This window comes from Miscanthus floridulus, chromosome 10, assembly GCF_019320115.1.
Source record: "Miscanthus floridulus cultivar M001 chromosome 10, ASM1932011v1, whole genome shotgun sequence".
Lineage (NCBI taxonomy): Eukaryota > Viridiplantae > Streptophyta > Magnoliopsida > Poales > Poaceae > Miscanthus > Miscanthus floridulus.
Genome location: NC_089589.1, coordinates 131,828,983 through 131,853,869, shown reverse-complemented (window position 1 = coordinate 131,853,869; position 24,887 = coordinate 131,828,983). Strand labels below are relative to the sequence as shown.

The following is a 24,887-nucleotide window of genomic DNA, read 5'->3' as shown; positions in this document are numbered from 1 at the left end:
GTTAACAACAAAACTGTAGATCTCATCAAATACTACAACTTTGAAGTTGACTTTATCTCCATTCGACATTGTTAATCATCTCAAATCTGATCTGAGAACTTATATTGAATATTTGGACTTGTAAACAATCTCAAATTAAAAATTTATCAACTACAAAGTTTTAGATCTCATTAAACTTTACAATTTTGATATAAATCTTATCTTCATCCAACCTCATATGAAAATATTATGATTTTTTTGTACAAAAAAGTCTATAATTGCCAGTTCAAGGCATGACCCAGCGCTGATAGCTGACCTATCACTACCAATTCGTGGCTTCAACAGGCAGTGATAGGATGTGTACTATCACTGCTGGTTGAAGCACAAACTAACAGTGATAGGCTACCTATCACTGCCGGTTGTCCTAAGACTGCTGGTTGAAGCCACGTACCGGCAGTGATGCTCTATCACTGCCTATTCTAAAATAACCGGTAGTGACACTCTGGCAGTGAAGGTCTTTTTGGTGTATTGTGGTACTAATTTTTTAGTTTGTTTAGTAGGAAGTTCATTGCATTAATAACTGATCCACAGAAACAGTCTCATTCTCTAAAATACAATGAAATCTAGATGGATACAACCAATCACCCAATCATAACTATGGCATATATCACGCAATCACCCAAACATTCTCATCACGCAAATCATCCATATCCATGTCACTCCTTGAAGAACTCCCTTCACCTATAGCATCACGCAAAGCACCCATATCCATGTCTTCCCCTGAAGAACTCTCATCACCTATGTTAGATTCAGTTCCATGAGTACTATCATCTTGGATACTTGACTAAAAATCAACATCATTAATGTTATTGTCTCTAATGAAATTGGGAAGGGCCATACAAGGAAATTGAGGCATGTTTAAGAGAATACACTATTTCATCTTTAGGACTCCAAATGATCATTTAATCACATTCCTCAAACTCGAATGTGCATAATTGAACACTTCCTTCAGTCCCACCGGATTACAACCATGCCGCCATTGAGAAACATGGTACATTTGTCCCTTGTATGGTGCAAGATATCCTTTCCTGTTAGGATATCCATAATCGACAAGATAATATTTTCCTACATGCTAATTAGATTTCTAAGTTTTATGGTTCAACGTACAAAGTGTACTTGAAAAATAAAATGGAATGTAAGTGATACATAACTGTAGGAGGGTGTGGGAATCATTCCTTGTATGTGGGCAGAGTATCTAATAATACACGAGTGTCCATGTGTAGGCCAACCAGTGACAACAAATGTGCACCCCATATCAAAGTCACAAACTGCCAAAACATTTTGTGAAGCAAACCCATGGTAATCAATATATTTAAGTTGTTCACTTAATGGAACAATTACTGATATATGTGTGCCATTAGTTTCACCAATGCAATCTTTGAAACGAGGCCAAAACCTAGTTTTTTGTAGCTTAGGATGTATTGTACAAAATTATGGATCTTTAGGCCTAACAATGTCGAAAGCCAAGCCCATGACAGATTCAAGCACCTCTTTGAATTTCCTACCTACAGTTTCTAAAGAGTGGCCAAACTTGTTCTTTACTTGCCTTAATGATTGAGGTGCACCACATGCCCACAAGAACATTCCTAGGGCTTCCTTGGTACATATTCTCTACTTTCAAGCCATAATCTTGCACCAAGGTGTCATGAAGGTGTAACAAAACTAACCTTATCATTCTAAACATGTTATAGCATTAAATTGGATATTGTAGACATCTCATCTCTAACATGATCAACAACTTGGTGGCTCAATGTTTGCTACTTTGTTGCTTCATCTCATGATATGCATCCACCAAAAGCTTCATGTTATTGGTCTCTAAAAGTTTCATTTTTCTTTCCCTTAGGGAATAATTAGCTGGCCTTTTTTCTACCTACGTCTCATAAGTGGGTGTGTCATCTCCCTCAATATTTCCCTCGGCATTAGGATCATCCTCACTCTAAACATCTACAATAGCAGCACCACTTGTAGCAACAAATGAAGTCTCATTTGTCACACTAATTGCTTCATTCAAACATGACACATTGCTGGTCTTCATGCTCAAGTAGTACATCTTTGAAAGACATACAACCTAGTATAGCCTAAAAAATATATGAATAAATTAGTTATATAACTTTTGGTAACACAAGACAGCTAAGACAGCTGCCAAATTAGTAGCGAATTGTGTGGGTTCATGGTGTTCCCAACTCGAGCTAGTGTGGGCAGCTGGTCTGACCAGTGGGGGGGCAAGGCTGCAGAGCTTGGACAGCTCAACTCTGTGCTGGCAGTGTTTTGCCGGACTGTTCACCAGAGCAGGTGTTCGTGCAGACTGACAAGTCTGAACTTGTGCATTTTAGAACGGTCCAGGGTGTTCTACCGGATTGTCCGTGGATGCACGATAGAGCCCAGAAAATGCAGAATTTTGTTTGCAAGTTTTCCAAAATTGAGATTAAAATGCTAATGATGCTCATGATCATGATGCAATGCTTATGCATTAGTCACGACCGGGTCGTGACAATAGGCCTCTAACCTAGCCCCATCCAAAGAGTTCCAGATAGCACTGGAAGCATTCGGTGAAGCATAGCTATTTTTGTAGTAGCTATTGACATATATGTTTTACATTAATGAATAAGTCTAATGTAAAATCTTCAGTCAATATTTCAAGGCAAAGTTAAAGCCAACTAGACAAATTTGCATTTTTAGGAGCCAAAATATTTAATAAAGTCAGGTGAAATATGTAAATGTTTACGTTATATACACTTCATACAAGCATAAATAGTAAAAATAGTGACAAACATATTCGATTGCTGTGTTTTTGCCACAGAGTATGGCACTAGACACTTAACTGGTTCATGAATAATTATAATGGATGACTGGCCAATGAAGCTTGAGAGGCACATCTAACGTGGCAAACCAGCACTTGACAGAAACTCTTCTTCTAAGCTGTAGAACTTTTTGCTTTGTTGAGATGTTGCACATCTATGCTTTTTTCCAAAATCCATACTAGACAATTGAATGCTACCTGTATTCGTTTTTGTTAACAAGGTTTGTCTTTCTTCATCTATTCCAATGTTAGCTTCATTTATTTCGACTCGTTTTGACCTCAAAAATTGTAATGCCATCTCTACTTGTTTCATAGTAGGCCTTTTGTCACTTTGGAGTCTCAAACACATCTCCACGAGTGAGGCAACACAATTGATTTCTTCCTCATATGCTTCCTCAAGAACTTGATGAGCCACTATCTCTGAAATAGGCCTACCCTTCATCTCCCATAGAAAGTAGTTTGACAAGTTTTGCTTCAGACCTGACTCAGTTGTGATAATAGGATCCATTCTTAAAAGCAATTCCAGGAGTACCACACCAAAACTATAAACATCACTCTTGTCGTTTAACTGCCCAGTATGGTAATACTCCGGATCCAAGTACCCAAATGTGCCTTGGACATTTGTAACAACATGTGTTTGATCAATCGGAACTAATCTTGAAGCACCAAAATCTGACACTTTAGCCGTGTAGTTAGAATCAAGGAGAATGTTGGATGACTTAACATCACGATGGAAAACTGATACTGAAGCTGCAGAGTGAAGATAACAAAGAGCGCCAGCAGCTTCTGCAGCAATTCTGAGACAACTATCCCATGATAAAACAAATTCATTGCTTGATTCAGCATGAAGGATCTCGTACAGTGAACCATTAGGGATAAAATCATACACTAATAGTGGGACTTCAGTCTCAAGGCAGCAACCAAATAGCTTAACAATATTCCTGTGATTTATTTGGGAAAGAATTGCAACTTCATTGATAAACTGATTGATCTCACCTTCCTCAATGATCTTAGACCTTTTTATTGCCACCACACGTTGGTCAGATAAGATGCCTTTATAAACTGTACCATGTCCTCCACGGCCTAGGATGCGAGTGGAATCAAAGTTATTTGTTGCCTTTTCAAGCTCCTCCAAGGAAAAAATCTTTGTCTTCTCAGTAGCATTTTCGTCAGTTAATATTAATTGTTCGAGAAGAAGACCTTTGTTTCTCCGGAAATAGTTCCTTCGCATTCGCTTTTGAATGTTTCTTCTCCATCTACGGGTAAGGTATATCGCACTTACACTTAGAAGTAGAACAGTAAGACCACTGCTCACTCCAATGACAATACCTGAAATTTTAGGTTGATAAGTTTCAGTTTAGACATAATTCCTCCTATATGCCACTGTTAAATTTCATAAATTGGGATGTGCCGTTGCATGTCTTATTTAACCATATAACTAGGTCAAAAGCATTGCTTACCTACGAGAACATTCTGTTGTTTCGCTGAGGAGCACTGCAATTTTATTGGATCATATACTGTCTTCTGGGGGCATTCCGTGCAGTTGTAGCTTCCTATAGTATTGTAGCACATCATCCCATGGCATTTGCTTGGATCCTTACACTCATTAATGTCTGCAAATTAAGAGATAATTTTTTCTTTAAATATTAAAGTTGTATAAAATCAATCGTTTATTTCACTTGCAGAAATTAGTCCCTCGGCTTCCTGATGCAATATCTAGAAATTCATAGGTTGGACTGTCATGGTAAAGATCCAAAATTTTAAATGCGATAAATGTCAACATTAATTGAAAAATATGTTTTAGGTTGATCCAGCTCAATGCAGCAATATTTTTGAGAGAGTTTCATTACGGATATTATTATCAATGGTGCATACCTGTGGAAAATATATATTAAAAACAGTATCAGATATTTATTTTTGTAGCGTTTGTTTTCTAGCTGGAGGCTAAAACTTGTAAAAATGAATAAAGATGTTGTTTTTAAAACATATATATTTAACCCCTATTAGCACAATTGTGCAATGAGATCAAAATAAACTTTGCGAAACAAAATAAGGTACAGTTTGATTACCTTGACAACCATTGTTGACGTAAGGATTCCCCTCAAAGCCGTTGGAGCATTTGCATCGGTAGCCAACATATCCATTATTCTTAGTATTGACTGGGATGCAATTGCTGTCGGTACTAACACATGCGTATCCAGATCTATTTGCCTGTGCGTCTTGACAAGTTAGATTAGCAACAACCCATTTCAAAGAAACTGACTCACCGGAATCAACGAAAACACCAGGGTCGTCACGAGTTACTGGCACAACTGATCCTTCGTCTATATCTGGGACTATGAATTTTATGAGCCCGTTCTCAACATCAATTTCTGTCACCACAAAAGAGTATCCCAGTAGGAGGGTGGAAGACGTCTCATTTGTGCAGTTCAAATAAAACTGTTCCCTTGCATAACAACCTTCTTCAATTCCAAATGGAAAATTAACTGTGATATTTCCACATGAACGGTTGCAATTGGGTTTTTGAGCTGGGTTGTAACCTATATACCACAAAAATGTTGCAAATGTTCAAAAAGGATAAATCACATATATGTAGATAATATAGGGTAAAGTACATTTTCAACCCTAAACTTGCACAAGAGTACGAATTTGACCCTCGAACTCCGAATCAGACAATAGGCGTTCCAACTTACAAAACCGGACATTTTACCCAATGAACCCATTCCACCTAGGTTCACACTGACTCAGCAGTCTATGTGGAACCACTTGCCACATTGGCACTAGGTCCGTCTAATAATGCCATGCAAAGACGTTGGCGTAGTCTCTCTCTGCATTCCCGCTCCTGCCACTGACCCCCACGGTGAACCCTAGATCTCACCGATGGTCACCCGATTCTCCCTCCGTTCTCTTCCCTCTAACGCCGTCCCACTATCCTCCGCCTGCCTCTGTTCCACCATGAAAGCCCTAAGTTTGGTTTTGATAGTTGAATGACAACTAGTGGACTACGCTAGGGTCCACAACAAGGTGGTGAGCAAGGCTAGGAAATGGTTGTGAGGTTATCAAGCCATATGGAGCAAGCTGACACTTGGAGAGAAGAAGAGGAGATGAAAACAAGCCCGAAGGCAAAGGTATAGCCTAGGGGTTTTCATTTTGCCGATTGAATCATAATAGAGTGCGTAGTCGGGTTTAGGATAGATAGTCGTACTATTAAGAGAACTCTAATGCAAAATGGTTATGTAAGTGCCACTAGGTATGAACTAACATTGCATATGCATTAGACCTAGTGACGTGGTGAGATGCAAGCGAAAAATGTTTCTGAAAAGTTAACTCAGTGCCTAAGATGAAGCTATTCATGTTGGAACACATTGGAGTTAGCGAATTTGAAATGCTTGCGATAAATGGGACTTAGAACACATTGGAGTTAGCGGATTTGAACTCTTGCGAGAAATGGGACTTAATGAAGCTTCACTGCACTCACCAAAAAATCTGTTGCCCCCTAGGGGAGGTCATTGGAGAATGCGGTGCAGAGGGAGCAGTTAACTGAGCCAGGGTTAGTATAAAAAAAGTTTGGTGCATACCCTATTGACGGCACCAGAGGATGTGGTTGCACTGTTCATCGCGCGGGTTTTTAAATGAAACACCAGATTTTCGGTGGTCGTCATTGGAGTTTTCTAGTGGCGGCGTGGAGCTTTTAGGTGGTTCACCTAAGAGGTTCAGGGGAGAGGCACCGGAGTAAACATGATTCTCCCCTAACACTGCTCCGTTCTTCCCCTGCTTCGCCGGCAGGTCGAAGAGCATGCGCTGGGAAGAGGACTTCTTCTCAGTCTTCGATGACTCTGATGGTGAGAGCTCCCCCACACCATACCTGTCAGCCGCTTGACGAGCTCTCTCAGCCACCACCATCATGAAGAGCCCTCCTCAGGCCGTTGCGTAGCTGGCCCCCAACATCTCTAAGCCATCAGAGCTAGCGTGCGAGGCCTGGAATTTTGGCAGGGAATGGAGGTGCTGCCAGTAGGATCCCAGTGCACTAGTGTCTGGGGCCAGGCGTAGGATCTCCGCATCGGACACCACTTGGGGGCAGGAAGTACTGCCGCAAGCATAGAATCACCACTTTGGCACCCAAGGGCATCACCGAGGAGCTGAGGCTCATCCTGCCCTTGGCGATGGACCCCATGGCCTTCCTGTCGAGCTGCAGGAAAGATGCCTCAACTATCTCTCCTAGTCTCATCGGCTAGCCACCTGCAGGCTCCCTCACCGCTGCTTGCGCTGCCATAGGTTCCGGCTCATGCTAGAGGGGCGGGTTGGAGGTGAGGTGGCTACAACACTCGTACACTACCCCGCCGCTGCTTGCGCTTGCACAGGAACCATCTGTCGTCATTTCTTTCAAGAAGAAGTTGAGTTTCTTCAAGTACCTGTCGTACTGGAAGGATCTAGATACACCCCATGCCATCGACTGCATGCACCTGGAGAAGAATGTCTTCGAAAGCATGATCAGCATCCTGCTAGACATCAAGGGAAAGACGAAGGATGGTCTGAAGTCATGGATGGATCTTGTCAACTAGGGCATCAGGCAGGAACTTCACCCGGAACCATCATAGAATGAGAAAGTCAACCTCCTGGGCGCTAGCTACAACCTGACAAAAGACGAGAAGAGGGTTGTGTGCCAGTGGCTTAGGGGAGGTCAAGGTGCCGACCGGTTTCTCTTCCAACATCAAGAGCCTGGTCTCGATGAAAGACCTCACAATGACCAACTACAACTCACATGACTGCCATGTCATGCTGACGGTGTTCCTTCCAATTATGATCAGGACTATCGGTCTAGAGTATGTGAAGATGGTCATCACACGGATGTCCTACTTCTTTAACCGCATCACCTAGAAGGTCATCGATGTAGCTAAGCTGCCTACCCTAAAAGCCTTCATCGCGAAGACTCTTTGCCAGCTCGAGATGTGCTTCCCACTGTCTTACTTTGATATTATGACACACCTGATGATGCACATGGTTGATCAGATATAGGAACTAGGCCCTATGTACCTACACCATATGTGGATGTACGAGTGGTTCATGTCGACCCTCAACAGATACGTCCTTAACTGTGCTCACCCACAGGGCTCTATGGAGGCCGTGAACTGCTACACCAAATACATCTGAGATGGAAGGGAGATTGGGCTACATGAAGGCAGAACCTCTAGAATGGGGTGCACGGGGAGGAAAGTATGCACCGATGTAGAGTACAAAATGGTGCAATAGGCTCATCACAGCGTCCTTCATTAGTTAGTGGTCATGGAACCCTATGTTGACAAGCACTTGGAGGAGATCCGCGCCGTCCATGATGGAGATCACAAGGAAGCATGGGTCTAGAAATAGCACAAGATCAGTTTCACGGCGTGGATCAAAGAGCAGGACACCCCATGGAGGATCCGATGATGATGAGACCGTTGTGAGGCTTGCGTCTGGCCCATCCACCCAAATCACCTCGTGGCAAGGGTATGACATGAATGGATATAGGTTACACATAAAAGAAAAGGACAAGAAGAGCGTGGCACAGAACAACGGTGTTCGATATGAGGGCATCGATGAGTCCACGGGGCAGAGCAGGACATACTATGGTTATATTGAAGAGATATGGGAGCTTGACTATGGTGGTGACCTACAGATACCTGTCTTCTGGTGCCAGTGGGTCAAGCCAAAGAGGGTTGTCATGGACGAGTATGGGCTAACCACCGTGGAGCTCCATAGTGTCAGCTACAAAGATGATCAGTGGGTACTAGCAAGCCGTGTCGTGCAAGTAGCCTACTTTGGGATGCCCAAGGAAACAAGAGGCACGTGGTTGTGATAGGAAAGCAGAGGATTGTGGGAGCTGATGGGGTTCAGAGTCCCAAAGAATACAATAACTATGTAGAGCTAGGGCTCTTTACCGATCATCCACAGAGGATCAAGGCCGTCGAAGCCCGCTTCAACCAGACCAAGATGATGCCCTGGGCCTGCAACGACGGTGAGAAGATGACTATAAAAGCGCCTGCACCAAAATGAGATGTATGCCACACATATATGTAATAATGTAGTTAACGAGAAGTTTTGTAACTTATTATTATAATGGAACCATATATGCCATACATTTATGTATATGCATCATTAAGTGCTACTCTACTACTCCTACATTACTCCTACTCCTACTGTACTACTCCTACTTTACTACTCCTACTACTACTCTACTACTCAAACTACTATACTCTACTACTACTACTACTCTACTTCTCCTACTAGTACTCTACTACATCTACTAGTACACTACTACCTCTACTCCTACTACCATTAAATTTTAACAAGCATTTCAAAATAAATATCAATTTTAAAAAGCACTTATTTACAAAATATATGAAAATCTCAACCGAGGCGGGCAAATAAGGATGTCCGCCTCGGTTAATATTTATGGAGGCGGCAACATAAGTGACCGTCTTGGTTAATCCTTGTCTATATAAACACCGGCTCACCTCCAAATCAGCTAAGTCTTTTGCCGGTCACTCATACACGACCCCAAAGGGCTGCCAAAATTTTCTCCCACCCCCCGGCTCCGCCATCGCCGGCGCCAAGCTCATTCGCACCCATCCCTGACCTCGCGTGCTTCAAGCTCTGCCCTGCTGTCTTCGCCATCCGTCCGCCACCTCGGGAACCCTAGCTCCATCGTCTTCCTCGTTGTCGAGATCGGCCACCCCTTGTGAACCCTAGCTCTGCTCTATGCGGGCCCTCTCCTCATCATCAAGCTCCTCTCTGTGCAGGTCCTCTTCATCCGTGTAGGTCCTCTCATCATCGTCAAACCCTAGCTCCGCTCCGTGCAGGTCCTCTTCATCCTTCACACCGAGCTCCATGCGGGGCCCTCTCCTCATCGTCCTCTGTGTCGAGCTGCTCCAACGAGGGCCACTGCTGAATCCTAGCTCTGTCGCCACCGTCTTCGTCCTCCCTGTGCTGGCGCCATGGTCTGCCCCTGCATGTTGAGGTCCCTACTGGTGATTATGACGAACCCTAGCTTACCTGTTATGCCAATTTTTTTATTTTCATTGATGTCTGTGATGCTAAGTTTCATTGCTGAGCAAATGCCACTGCCTGTGATGCCAATTTTATGATGATGTTGAGCAAATGCCAAATTTTGAACTCTGAACTTTGTTTGAACTTTCTAAACTTTGTTTGAACTTTCTGAGCAAATGCCAATTTTTTGAAGATACAAACCCTACAATCTGAACCAAATCAATTTGGGGGAAAATCAGAGAGGTGAAGATGAAATTACAAAAGAAAAGAGAGGAGATCAGTTTACTACTATTGCCTATTTCAGTTTACTACTGTCCTACTACTACTTCTATACTATTGTCCTCCTATACTACTACTTCTATACTATTGTCCTCCTATACTACTGTCCTACTACTACTCCTATACTATATTGTCCTACTACTACTTGTCTACTACTAAGTGGCTGCTGCTCTTGTACTACTACTTCTACTACTACTTACTCTACTCTTACTACAACTTACTCCTAGTCTATGTACTACTACTCTACTCTTACTACTACTTACTCCTACTCCTCTACTACTCCTACTCTACTCTCTTTGTCCTACTACTTGCTTCAATCTGTCCTACTACTTAACTACTCCTACAACTACTTGCTGGCTGGTGCTCCTACTATTGCTCTTACTACTTGCTACTCCTACTACTACTCTACTTAATTATGGCAGTTGGCTGCTCCTGCTACTTAACCATGCCTTGTCTGAATTTGATCTATTGCTATACTACTCCTAAACTACCATGACTTGCTGCTGTCCTACTACTCCTATACAATTCCTACTCCTATACTAATCCCACTCCTATACTACTACTCCTACTACTACTCTACTCTATGGCATATGCCACGATGAACTTTTTAAACTTTTAAAAATGTGCTGAGGCAGTGGCATATGCAATGATGTGAACCCTTTTATGCTGAGGTAGCGGCTATGATGATCGAATGCCCCCTACTTGTAAGCTGCTAAACTAGGATGGCTTGTATACCATATACAAGCAACCAGTTTAGAAGCGATGTGATGACAATGGGGCAAATCTGAGCCAACTATGTACATGGAATTTTTTTGATTCAACAATTTTGTACTTTTCTTCTATTTTTGTACTTTTATTCTATTTTTATACTTTTCTTCTATATATATACTCTTCTTGTATTTTTGTACTTTTCTTGTATATATATGTACTTTTCTTCTATTTTTGTGCCCCAAGTCCCAATGCAATGGAAAAAATATGTAATTTGAGTTTTGAGATGAATATAATGATTACATTGTGTTTATACTTATGAAATGTCCATATAACTAAGTCGTATATCTGTCTAACTCTCTTAATGATAGCTTCCAATGGCGAACGAATCGGAGAACACCTTACCTATTATTAGAGACCTCGTGGAATGGCGCGAGCCTACCCCTGATGCGAGTGATGAAGGCTCATCAGACTCCGATGGGAGCGTAGAGTACGAGAAAGAGGAGCCCCTAACATCGTGGCCGCAGAAGAGACCTCATGGAGAGGAAGAAGACGATCCGGACTTCGATCCGAGGGCCGAAGCATGAGGTTCTCGCGTGGTGCCATGAGTGAATGATCCAGATGAGGATACCGAAACAACAAGGCTTGAGGTACTTGCAGCAGTGCACATTAATTAGCACAACGTTGGAGAGCCTATTGCAAGTATATAATTAATGCGAGTTCTTGTCCTCGACAGGTACCGATGGTGCCTCAATGTTTGGAGTACCCCGAGGAGGAAGAAAGGGTAGAGGAACCACCTACTCCCTCCACAGGGACTTCTTTGACCGCATCGATCGGTGGCGAGCTGAAGAGGAGAAGGGGCCAACATGGGAGGCACAAGAAGCACTATGATATGCATGTGATATACCAGGTGGGGGCACAGGGAGAGCCCATGCAGTTAACTAGCGTCATTGGCACCTTTAGTAACCAATGCTCTTGTATAGTCAGGGAGAAGGTGCCTATCACATATGAAAATTGGAAGACAATCCCAAAACTCCTCAAGGATTTTGTGTGGGGAGAGATGAAGATGAGGTTCACGTATCCAGAGGGCTATGATGAAGAAAATTGCAAGCAGCATGTGATGTACCTTGCAGGCAAATCGTGTCGCCAGTTCAGGTTCATCCTCAATAAGGAGTATGTGAAGATAGGGAAGACACCCTTCGACCATTACAATTTCATCATGCGTGACATCTGGGAAGTCTTCGCCAGCCAAAAACAATGTGAAGAAGCAAAGGCCAAGGGCAAGAAGTTCTCCGAGCTCACACAGAGGAACGTGCACCACCACTACCTGGGCATGACAGGGTACGCCGCTAAGAAGCTAAAGTGGAGGGAGGAAGAAAGGGTGGCAGCTAAGGCTAGACCGCCGGATGAGTACAAGGGCCTCGATGAGAGGGCACGAGACTACCTCAAAGCCCACAAGCCAAAATGGCTGCAGGAGGGCAAGACCAAGTTCAACGAGCCACAAACCGAGGAGGCAGAGAAGAAGATTATGGCAGTTGCTGCGGCCCAATAGAGTGAGTCATTCAAACCTCGTAGAGAAAGGGACCAACTAGTCGAGGTGCTGGGAAACCCTGAGCATCGTGGCCATGTCTGTGGCATATCCTTGAGAAAGAGCATGAAGACTATGGAGTCCTAGGCATCTAACGCTAGCTCGTACAAGACGAGGCGGGCGTGCAAGGACAGGCTCATCTAGCAAGGCTACGATGAGGCAATGAAGGATTTTGTCATGGGCAAGATTGCAGATGCGTTCACGAGCAGTGACCCCAAGATGGTGGAGCTAAGGTCGTAGATGCTTCACCAGGCTAGCATGGTGCTACCATAGACACAAGTAGAACTACAAGGGCAGACCACACAGGCGACCGGAGGAGATGCAAGGAGGTACCCGGTCGACGATATCGTCAAAGCAATGCCTTGCCATCTCACGGTCCCCTACAGCAGGAAGGTGATAAGAACGTTTGTGGTGGTCGAGGCAATGGCATTGCTAGGATGCATGTACCATAACAATCCAATCCCGGCCGACTATGCCTGGGTGAAGGTGACTTGGATCCACCCGGAACATGTCGATGATGAAATCGACATAGAAACTCCATACGGGACCAAGTACCTACGAGCTTGTATCGGCAAATAAGTACTCTAGGCTCGGAGTGACATTTATTTTGATGACGATCTTCATCCGTCACCGCCCTCGCCGTCTCTCGTGGGTCAAGACTCTGACGACGATGACAGCAATGAGCCAAGCACTCCTCCCAGCACGAGCAATTCATAAGAAGATACTTGGGCAGCACCGAGCACCGCTATACCGCCTGCAAGTGATTCAAAGGAGCAGAAAAAGCAATGTCCTCCCCCACCAACAAAGGGTACACAAGAAGAGCGAACCACGTCATCCGTTAACTACACCAAGGTGAATAAGCCTGTCACCGCAATAGCCAAAGAGTACGAATGCTCAACTAAGTATGAAAGGTATGATTCTGGAAGCCATAGTCATAGTAGAACATATACGGAGGTGCTAGCAGAGTTTTTCACTCTTGAATCTCTCAACTACAGGATGCCACCACTAGCGGCGGGTTGGCCCCTTTTGGATGATTGCCCCAAAAACTACGAGCATGGGAAGTTCATATTGCCCTTGGGCCAGCTCATAGAGGAGTCGTGGGAGATAAGGAGGTTCCATCTCTAGTACATGGAAGTGGCGAAAGTAGGCCTGCGGTCTTTCATTGTAAAGGTTCCAAAGGAGTACTTCAACTTGATCGACGATGCTCAAGTCGTCATAGATTTCCACGACATGCATAGGCTACTACGGCGCAAAGACCTTGACATCACTCAAGTCACCTTGTTTGCCCTGTAAGTTAATTACGACTTTAATTCCATTGCATCGCTGTAGGTACTTTAGGAAGAAGCTAATAATACCATGACTTGTCTTTGCAGGATGCAGTCCCATGTATGCAAGGAATTGGGCCAAAAAATTATTTACTTCTCTCCGATGCACATTAGCTAGAGAACCATCGTGGGTTATGACGTACCGGATACCCATGAAGATCTTCGGAACTTGAACCCAGAAGAGAGAGTGGCAGCTCAAAAACGTCTGCGCAATGAATTCAAGTTTAAGGCGGGGAGTACGTGTATAGATCCATGAAGAAGGTCGGGGAACATGGGTGTATCCTTGCTGCCCGCCAGTTTGCGTAAGTCAAAAGGATACTTGGAACGTATATGCAGCTACTAGGATCACCACTTTTCATATATATTCGAAGATTTGAAATCTGTATTGTTTGAATGGTGTAGCGAGGGCATCATGGGTCACTGGATTGCATTTCTAATCTATCCTCAGGATGGAAGGGCCATTGTATTCGACTCTTTGGATACTCCAAGAGAAGGGTACAAGGAACTTGAAAGCGTATTGAGATAGTAAGTGACGGTACTCATTCTTTTACATTTAACATATGTGTTTAATTTGTCGTTGACACCAGTGGTTTTCGTACAGTGCTTACCGGTAGTACTTGGAGGATCCCGATTCCACCGATCATAGATCTGAGGAGAAGAAGAAGAAGAAGAATGGCAAAACACGGAAAGTCAGGCACAACTTCCCGGTACGTATCAAAATTCGTTTATGCTATTATATCGTGCATGCTCTCTATATGTTCTAATCGATTATGTATTATATATCGTGAAGTGCTCCAAACAACCTCATGAATCAGTATTATGTGGATTCTATGTTTGCAAGTACCTCAGAGCGTGTGGCAAATTCAGCATCAGCTACAAGCAACTCAAGAAATCACTAGATTGGTGGCGAAAGGAAAGGGTCATCGAAAAGAACTTCACTCAAACTATAGCGGACATATGTTCATTCATCTTGCACAGATGCGTGCATGTCGGGGCAAAGCTCTTCAACGAGGAGAGCGAAGTGAAGTACGAGAACATTAGAAACTGGAGCGCCAAGCTACACGTCAAGGATTACAAGTTGACGGACCTCTTTTCATTAGGTCGTAATGAGCGGCGATCTTAGTTTCACATGTTCATAAATGACATGCATGTAATTAACTTCAATGTTGGTTCGTGTTACGATAAGGACGAGAGATGAATGATTGTGGCATATGTATATCTATGTTTGTGCTATGCATGCGTATTTTCTACTTTGTTTGTGTTTAATTCACGAAAATATATTCAAATTCAAATTCAAATGGAAACTATTTTTTAATCTGGAATATCATTAACAGAGGCAAGCAAGTAATAACCAGTCGCCTAACGGAGGTGGGCGCCTTAAGGAAACCACCTCGGTTAATCTATTAACGGAGGCGGGCTGCGTAGGGCGACCGCCTCCGTTAATAGGTATTAACCGAGGTGGTTGCCTTAAGGCGTCCACCTCCGTTAATCTTTTAACCGAGAGGTGGTTGCTTTGGCCGCCTCCGTTAACCCAAAAGGCCCGCCTCCGTTAAGATTTGTGCAGTAATGGTATGAGTGGGGCTAATAGTGGGATGTGCACATATTGTGGTTGAGCGAGATGGGATAGGGGGAGGTAGTTGGGCGGGAGAAAATGAGGTAGCTGACATGTTTTTTATATATTTTATATAGGGTTTAGTAGGCCTTAAATGGGTTGTCTTTAATAAGGCCATGCCCATGCGCTAGCGTGTCGTTCTGCCCCACCAGACCAAGCACGGCACAGGGTGGTGGGCCGGGCTAGCACGAGCATGACTCGTAGTAAGCCGCGATAGGCTTGTGTCGTGCCAAAAAGGACGGGCCTCGGGCCAATCTGCTAAGCACAGCCCATCTAGACATATGTGATTGTGGATTCAATATTTAAGCCTTGAAGTATTTCTACGGGAAAAGTACTTACAGCATCATTGTGCGCTTATGGTATAAGTACGTTATCATAATTTAGCCCAATAGAAATATAATTATAGGTCACAAATGAGGATATGGCGTACCAGTGATGAACTTATATATGTATTGATCATGCTGGAAAAGCATTTTTGTATTTTTCTTATAAGATTATTACATGATACATGTATAGAGTACAAGCTTATATAGCTTAAAGCGAAGGTTTCAGCCGAATGCATAACAGCACATAGAGATGCAATGCCAAGGATGAAAATGTGTTTGGAGTAATTTGAAAATTTTATCACTTCAGGATAGGGATTATAGAGTTTATAAGGGCATGTTTGGCACAGCTTCCCCAACATTTTCATGAGTTATTGTGAGCTGTTTTTTACAAAGCACCTTTTTTTTAAATAGCTTCAAAGGTGAAGCTGTTTTTCTCTCCTCTCACAAAGAGATGAGTTGGGATGAAGCTAAAAAAAGTAGCTCATCCCAACTTCATCTGACACAAGTGGGACCCAGCAGTCCTAGAAGACTGCAGGTCACCGCTGGAGCAGGCTCGCGGCCGCCTGGTAGGCACGCGACTGTCGGGGGTCGCCGTTGCCTGGGCAGGCGTGCGGCCGCTAGGGCAGGCTCGTGGCCGCCTAGACGCGACGCCGGTGTAGGCGCACGGTCGCGGACCCGTGGCCGGGCACGAGCGTGGCCCTCGCCAAGAGGTGCCACACCGGGCTCGGCCATCGGGGCTCACAGCCGTTGGGCGCGCACGGGGCTCGCAGCCTCCGGAGCGCGGCCGCCGGGGCTCACGAGAGCCGCCGGGACGGGCAGTGCGATCGCCTCCATGGGGGGCACACGAGTACGCGGTTGAGCGGCCCTTGAGGAAGACAGCCGCGGAAGAAGAGATGCCCGTAAGGAGTTGGAAAAAAATAGAAAATAAAAAAAGATAAGATAAGGGTACTATGGTAATTTGATCTTTTCGTCCATATGAAGCTGTTTTGGCAAATAGGAAGAGAAAACCGTTTAGCTTCACCGGTAGAGCTGCTCATTAAGCTCAAAACAAAAAAAAAACAGCTTCACCGGTGAAGATGAGCTGTGCCAAACGGAGCCTAAATGGTTGTTATGTTAGGAAATTAATATATAGAGTAGACATAAATAATTTTGATTAGCTGGGTACGCGCTAAACTTTTGTATAAAACTTTTAATACTTAGGTAACATAAGATTCTACAGCATGCTTGAGCATGAGTTGATGAGCTACATACTGGTCATATATAACAAACGTACCATGGTAATATCTCCAATATTTTACATACCACATATGATTCTACATATATGGTGGTTTTGGTTTTAAACAGCAAGTAATAAAAGAAAACAAAAGAAAGTAGTACTGATCTACTGACTATTCAGTCACACTCAAAACAATTTGGTGTCGTTGTGAGACATGACAATTTGTAAAACAGCTAGCCGTCAGCTTAATTTTAATGGTAAATTATGACCAACGGATATGATGGTCCAATAATTGTTGATACTGTGGGTTTGTTTGTTTGTTTTGCACTTTTGCTGCAGTTTTGAGTCCCCAGAAAACCGATGAAAAAAAGGAGAGAAAAATTAACCTACAAACCTAGTAATAGTAAATTAAGGTGGAAGAAAGGCAGATATATGTTCTAATCATTACAGTTGCTTCAAATACAATATTATTGTTTAATTTTTTCAATATTAGATGATTTAACAGTTATGTAGGAAATATGTTTACTTCCTCAGCCAAATCTAGCTAAACTCTGAAGCGTAAATAATAGTTCTTGTAATTAATATTTGTAATGGAAAAATTATAGATCTAGATGATACCTGTGTCCTTGGCGCAGCCACTGAGAATATAAGGATTGCCAACGTAGCCAGGATTGCACCGGCAAGAATACCCAAAATCCAATGATTCTTCGTTGTCAATACACCGGCTGTTATTGGCAACACAAGCATAGTTGGTAATATTGTTTTCTTTGGCGCTGGCGCAGCTTGGTTGATCGATGATGTTCCAAGTGAGCCCGGCATCAAGTGTAGTCGCGTTTATGTAATCCCATAAAGAGCTCCGATTAGGCTGCACCTGATGAACGACACTGCTCTGGTTGTGTCGTACGAAGTTGAGCCCAAAGGCTCGAATATTTGCCTCCAAATTCACGGTGCAGCATCCAGTACCATTGCAGTTTTGCCTCGCCACCGCCTCCGTGATTTGCTCAGGACATGTAAGCGTGCAGAGGCGCACAATTGTATTAGTATCCCTGTCATCAAGGTACATGTCAAATCCGCAACCAGTGACATTAAACCATGCGTAAGACAGAGCAAAGGATTTCCCAGGAGAATTCCACGAGATATTATATACATCGACACCGTTTCTCATGGGGATGGTGTAGTTTAGGGCGATTTCAATTTCGTCGTTGTCGCCGTAGCGATACCCCGTATCAATGGTGACGATATTATAGGCCACCTGGGTGATGCCATCACGTAAAGAAAGCATAGGGGGTCGAACAGAGTCGTTGCAGATGAGCTCGAAGTCTGGGTCCCGGAAGCAACCAGCTGCACCGATGCCGAAGGGGTAATCGAAGGTTAGGTTGCCGCAGCTCGTCCGGCAACCTTCCAGGGTGGCGGCGGAGGGCGCGCTCGATGCCAGCACCGATTGTGTCCCCAGCAGTGCAAGCAGGAGCAGTTGTAGAACAACGGAGCGATTCATGAGCTTCACCATGTCGGCTCAGCTCCAACTCCAACTTCTTCTTTGCCTATATAAAATCTGTGGTTTATGTAAGGTGGAATTGCTTGGAGATTGCAAAGCAAACTAGTCTGTCGATCTATTACAGCCGCCAGACCCAAGCATATGCATTTTGCTTTTTTATACAACGATGTGAAGGGCTATATGAGCCATTTGCTCAGACATGTGTGCCGAAATGTCAATTGTCTATTGCTGTGGAAACACCGCGGAAATGATGGCAAAGGTTGCCAACCTGCCATAAGTTTTTCTACGCTGTACTTTTCTTCACGAGGTCAAGTCTGTCGAGAACTACAGTACTATAGAAACTTCGCAACCGTCGCTCTCGGTCGTTGTTTATGAATGAGTAAAATAGGTTGGCGGTCCATAAACTTAAAGACGGTGTCATCTAAGTTCTAAACATTCATTTTTTAAATTTCTGGGTCCCTAAACTTTTCTTGGGCTTCAACACAGGTCCAAACAGGTTTTAACCCGCTCCATACGCCAACGTGGCATGATGACTCAGCGCTGACGTGGATCTGACTTGTTCGGTCCAATCTCCTACAGCTAAAAAAAAAACAAAGTGTGGATATTTTTTGGTGCGACATTTGTTTTGATTCGTCCGTCTACCCACGCCTGCGATCCCACGATATCTCCCGCATGCTGCATCCTTTGGTGCGATTCTCCTTGATTGAATATTGCCTATCATGTGATAGAGGAATCACGGCAAAATAGAAAGTATAAAATTATTATGCTATCTATATACACATTGCATGTTTGCATGCACCAGCATACATGACAACGAGCAAAAGGAAAGAGAATTAACAGAGAAGGAAAGAGAATTAAGACAAAAGCAATCTCTTTGTATTTCTGAGAACTTTGCCAAATCTGCCTACATTTAATTACTTCCTCTCTTTACATTTACAAAAGGGACAGTTTTTTTCTCCTTTCATTTGGTTTTCACACTCACGTGTTCCATCGCCCTCGCTTGTTGTTTCTTGCTAAAATTGACCTTGGGTCTGTTCATTTTGAATCATTTCCCCATATTCTAATTAAACTACAAAATTTTGAATTAGGATACGAGGTAAGACATGCAAACATGTATTTCAAAACTACTTGTAGAGTTCAAAGAACTTAATAAATAAATCTTTCTGGAGGCAGTGCAAATTCTCTCTAATCTTTCATTTAGTGTAGTTAGTGTTATCATAGTACCCGCATGTATTCATGGGAAATAAATTGTGGACAAAACGTGGACACTTTTTGGTGCGACATTTCAACATGGGTCCATCGTCCTGCCAATATCCTTGAGGCAGACCACATAAAGGATGAGAGTCCCTCTATGAGATTGCTCACAAGAGACTCAAACTTATATCTGATCATGGTAATGTTGAATTGCTTTGCATCAAAAGCATCGGCAATGATAAACGGGGACATAGGTTTTAGTATGCATAGTGGAGGAAAACTCAACCTTGGCCTTCTCAGCAGCTTTTCTGAACCTTTTGCAGTGCTAACTTGTCCTTACTCAGATAGTCAAGAGGTGCACCATAAAATTATGCACCACTAAGAAAAGTGTCACCATTGGTTGCATTGACCTAAAAAAATGTGTCGAAATTAAGAATTCCAACACCTAATTCAACATCTTAGAACAGACACTCAAGTGGATACCTTATTCTATAATATATGTCTGTGTGGAATAGTCCTAAAGCCACACATATTTATACGGTGAGTATAACATACTTTGTTTTAAAATTTTATGAGAGATTTTTTAAGACACGCAGTATTATCCATGTGACAGACACTAATATTTACATATATACTCGAACCTGTGTGTACATGATTATATGGAGATGCAACAGAACTTATTCATGGATTTATTGGCGCATGAAAGAAATGGATATCGAAGAATTCTTTCTGCCGATATAAAATATTATCTGAGCCATATCACGAAAAAATCTATACAGTAGAGTTTGTGAGCCTGCGACGTCGTGCTCTCCGTGACTGTGTTAATTTCACGAACTTTGCTTTTTGAATTAAATATCACTTTAACGTGGGCATTTAATTTAACAGTATTGTTATCTTATCGTGCGATCCGTGTGTTTTTAGTATAAAAGATTTAGTTGTCCCGTAGCAACGCACGGGCACGCTACCTAGTACTACCTAAACTTGCACATCGATGTCATCTAGGTCCCAACCTTCCAACATTGCATATCGAGGTTCCCAAACTTGTTGAGTAGGTCACATGAGGTACCTAAACTTGCATGGCAGCGCCATCTAGGTCTCTAACTTCTAAAACTGTAGTCTAGGTCTCCAAACTTTCTAATCCGGCTACACAAGATCATAATTACCATTGTTTGCAATAAGCCGAATGTGTGGCTACTGACCGTGCACCTGGCATGTGGGGCACGCATGTCATCCCTCTCTCTCATCTCCTTCCCACTCCCTCTCATGCCGCAACCACCATTTTCACTTGCATCACCGAAGCCTGAGCACCAACACCAGCATCAATAGCAACCCACCAACAACATTTGCAGCATCTCTGAGCAGCAGAAGAAGCACCGCCGCCAGGACAAGTGACGGTGGCTAGCCTCCACACACTCCCTCCTGCCCTCCAACACACACGCTGAGCATGGCCACGGCCAAGCCCGCCGGTCATGGGCGAGCCACGCTTCTTGCCCTTAGCTCTTTTAGCAGTCGTATCCATGCTTTGGTGGGGCTTCGTTGTAAAGTGTTGTCTGGAAGCCACTGGACCAAGGGCAAGGGAGTATTGTCCGAATGGTGACAGGAGGGAGGGGAAGGAGATAGAATAGAGGGGTAATATATGGGCCACACCCAAGGGGTGGAGAAGGAGATGAGAGGAGGGATGACAAGTGGTCCCACATGCCAGGTGCACCGTCAGTAGCCATGCAAGAAGCTTATCGCAAAGAATGATAATTTGGACGTCATGTGACCTGATTAGCAAGTTTGGAAGTTGGGGACCTAAATGGCACTACCGTGCAAGTTTAGGTACATCGTGTGACCTATTTAACAAGTTTGGGGACCGCGATATGCAATGTTGGAAGTTTGGGACCTAGATGACACCGTTGTGCATATTTAGTTATTGGACCGAACATGTCCAATCCACGTCAGCACTGAATCATCATGCTACATCGGCATATGGAGCGGATCCAAACCCGTTTGGACCTATGTTGGAACCCGGGGGCAAGTTTAGGGACCTAGATATTAAAAAAATGGAAGTTTGAGACCTAGATGACACCGCTTTCCAAGTTTAGGGACCGCTAGTGTATTTTAATCTTTATGAATAAAAGAGTTCAAAACCGGTGGTGATAATATAATAAATCATAATCGCCGGTTGGGTGTATGACCCGGTGGTGCGTGCGATGTCCTCTTCGTCATCGTCGGGGTGCGACATACCATCCGTCTGTGATGAAGAGGATGTCACTGCCGGTCCGGCATATGGTCAGACAGTGATGAAGGACTCATCACCATTGGTCCGGCGTACGATCCGTCGATGATGAAAGGATCATCACCACCGGTTCGGCATACGATCCGTCGGTGATAAAGTGCTCATCACCACCAATGCGGCGTTTGATCCGATGGTGATGTCTTGATCATCACCGTGGGTTTACCATATCACCAACGGTTTATTTAGGACCAGCGGTGATGACCAATATACACTAGCAAATATGCATATGTATTGCAACAAAATATAAAGTTTGTTGCGCAGTCACAAGAACGACTTGTGCTCAAAGATTTATACAACGATTGTGTCATCTGCTCCAATACGTCTTGAAATTAGACTGTGTATCGTGGCTAGATGCACGTTGTTCGAAATATGGTCTCATGTTGGATTTGAATTGTGTTGGCTTTGGATTGGAAACCAGCCTGTTCGGGAGGCCGTATCGTATCGTGGATTATTTACTGCTGGCTGGTTTGGTGTGAGAGAAAAACACTGTTCCTGGATGGAAATTTATGATCGTTTACGAGCAAGCGAACAGGCTTCTAGTTCACGTCGGATTTGGATTGAAAACCTGTAGACGGCAAGATGTAGATAGGAGATAGTGAGATGCCGTGGGATAGCTTGATGGACGAAAAAGTAAGGGAGAGAAATATCCCTCCATCCCAACACACAGTATATCGCTGTAAAAAAAAGATTAACTTGTTAAATTTAATTAAATATATAAAAGTATTAATATTTACGATGTGTAATAAGTATAATTGAATTAATAGTGAAATATATTTTTGTAGTAAATATATTTGAAATATAAATGTTGATACTATATTCTATAAATCAAGTTGAATTTAAAGAAAATTTAAAAAGATATATACATTCTTTCTTTTAAAAAAAAAATTACACAGTACAACGTAGACGTTCACGGTGCTCGTACACTCGTCCACTATGAACACACACAAACCATACCACTATGAGCATCTTCGAAGACTGAGCCGACGAATCTTCGAGATTGACGAAGTCACCCTAGCCACTTCGCTGTCGACGGAAACATTGCCTACCACTGAAAACATAACGTCGTTAAATCCTAAAGTATTCACAGGGAGTCGAACACACAGACCTAAGATGCTACTAAATCTCTTATAACCACTGGGCTACAGACTCTCTGGGTATATACATTCTTTCCTGGATGGACAGATATTTTCACGTTCGGTCCAAATATATTTCACATCGTGCGGCAGCGATAGTCAAACACCCCTTCTTCCTGGGCCCCGCCGTGACCTCTCAGTAGTTGGGACCACGCGCCGTCAACTCCTGTGTCCTGTCTCCTCTGTCTATATTCTTCCACGCGTGATCCAAACGCGATCCCTCGGTCAATTCCACAATCTAAGCCAGTAGCTGAGAGCCGAAATAGTTACTTTGATCTCTCAACTATATTATCTAAGACTTTGTTTCATTCTGATATTTTAAAATAGTCATTTTTAGTTCTTCATTTTTTTCTTTTAGGATCAGTTTCATCTCATGACTTTTAAGGTCATGTTTAGTAAGGCTTCTCTTTGGCTCCTGCTCCTCCAGAAGAGCTCAACCAAATGATTTAGTAGGAGGAGTTATTTAAAAGAGGAGCCGCAGTCGTCGTAGCTTCTCTAAAATAGCTCCGCCTCCTCAAAAAAGCCCTCCCAAACTCACAAAATGATGGTTCCGCCTGCTGAGGCCTGGGGATGTGTTAAACAGACAAAACTAATCCAATGCATAAGTAGAAATTGAAATTTTGCGAGTAAAAAATATGTGGAGTACACACGAACTAAAAGTAAAATGTCCGGCCTGTAGATGTGGACGATAGCACACCATAATCAACGACCAGACAACTCTTGGCGTCAAAGACATGTTTATCACAGGGCAATGACCAATGAATGTGAGTTGTTGACGGAGATGACCAGCTGGAAGCACCTATGAAAGCATGATGCGCGTATTTCTCGTTTTGGACCTACCCAAGTCAATATTAACGTGACTAATGGTTGACGGAGATGTTTGTTTAGCTCCATTACCTTTCCGCTTCTCTTTTTTTTGGTAGTGGAAAGTACAAAACTGGTTGATCCATCGTCATTTCCCAAAGCTAATAATAATTAATACAAGTATGAAGACTTGAGTCATTTCTCTAAAATCATCGGATGAGCTCTTCTCATTTCATCTAGAATAAAATGGTTCCTCGAATAAAAACAAGCCCAGAATTATTCTAAGGGGGTGTTTGGTTCTTTAGTCGCTCATAAAATTCATGTTACATCGAATGTTTAGATACTAATAAGGAGCATTAAATATAGATTAATTATAAAACCAATTATATAGATGGAGGCTAATTTGCGAGATGATTTTTAAGCTTAATTAATCTGTCATTAGCATATGTTTACTGTAGCACCGCGTTGTCAAATCATGGACTAATTAGGCTTAAAAGATTCATCTCGCAAATTAGTCACAAATTATGCAATTAATTTCATAATTAGTCTATATTTAATATTCTATGTATGTGTCCAAACATTTGACGTGACAGGAATTTTAGGAACCAAACCGGGCCTAACCCACTGAACGGGGCAGCTTTATTCGTGATTGGGACACCTCTCATTAGAGACAGGCAACAGCATTGGACTTAATGTGTGGTTCAGAAGGAAAGCGTCAATGAAAGAAGAGACTAAGGCCCTGTTGGTTCTCGCTCCTAAACTTTAGTCTATATCACATAAAATGTTTGGACATATGTATGGAACATTAAATATAGACTAAAAAAATAACTAAATACATAGATTGAGACTAATTTGGGAAACGAAAATTTTAAGCCTAATTAGTCCATGATTTGACAATGTGGTGCTACAGTAACATATGCTAATAACGGATTAATTAGGCTTATTAAATTCGTCTCGCGGGTTACTGATGGATCATGTAATTTATTTTTTTATTAGTATCCGAACACCCCATGCAATACCCCCTGTGACACTCGATGTGACACCGCTAAACTTTAGCCCCT

At 43.0% G+C, this 24,887-nt stretch overlaps 1 protein-coding gene across 3 annotated transcripts; it reads right to left on the bottom strand.

Moving 5' to 3' along the window:
- Positions 1-2,722: 2,722 nt before the first annotated feature.
- On the bottom strand, positions 2,723-18,521 carry LOC136485730 (wall-associated receptor kinase-like 22). 3 transcript variants are annotated; one of them, XM_066482576.1, is made up of 6 exons: positions 17,538-18,521; positions 8,758-8,823; positions 4,909-5,379; positions 4,300-4,452; positions 4,040-4,168; positions 2,723-3,922 (listed from the first exon to the last, which is right to left on the bottom strand). In XM_066482576.1, exons 1-6 carry the CDS (start codon positions 18,424-18,426, stop codon positions 2,916-2,918), a joined length of 2,715 nt encoding a protein of 904 aa, XP_066338673.1. In that variant the 5' UTR covers positions 18,427-18,521; the 3' UTR covers positions 2,723-2,915. The 3 variants fall into 3 exon arrangements, with proteins under 3 accessions (XP_066338673.1, XP_066338671.1, XP_066338672.1); XM_066482574.1 differs by having other exon boundaries at positions 2,723-4,168; XM_066482575.1 differs by lacking the exon at positions 8,758-8,823 and having other exon boundaries at positions 2,723-4,168.
- Positions 18,522-24,887: the final 6,366 nt, after the last annotated feature.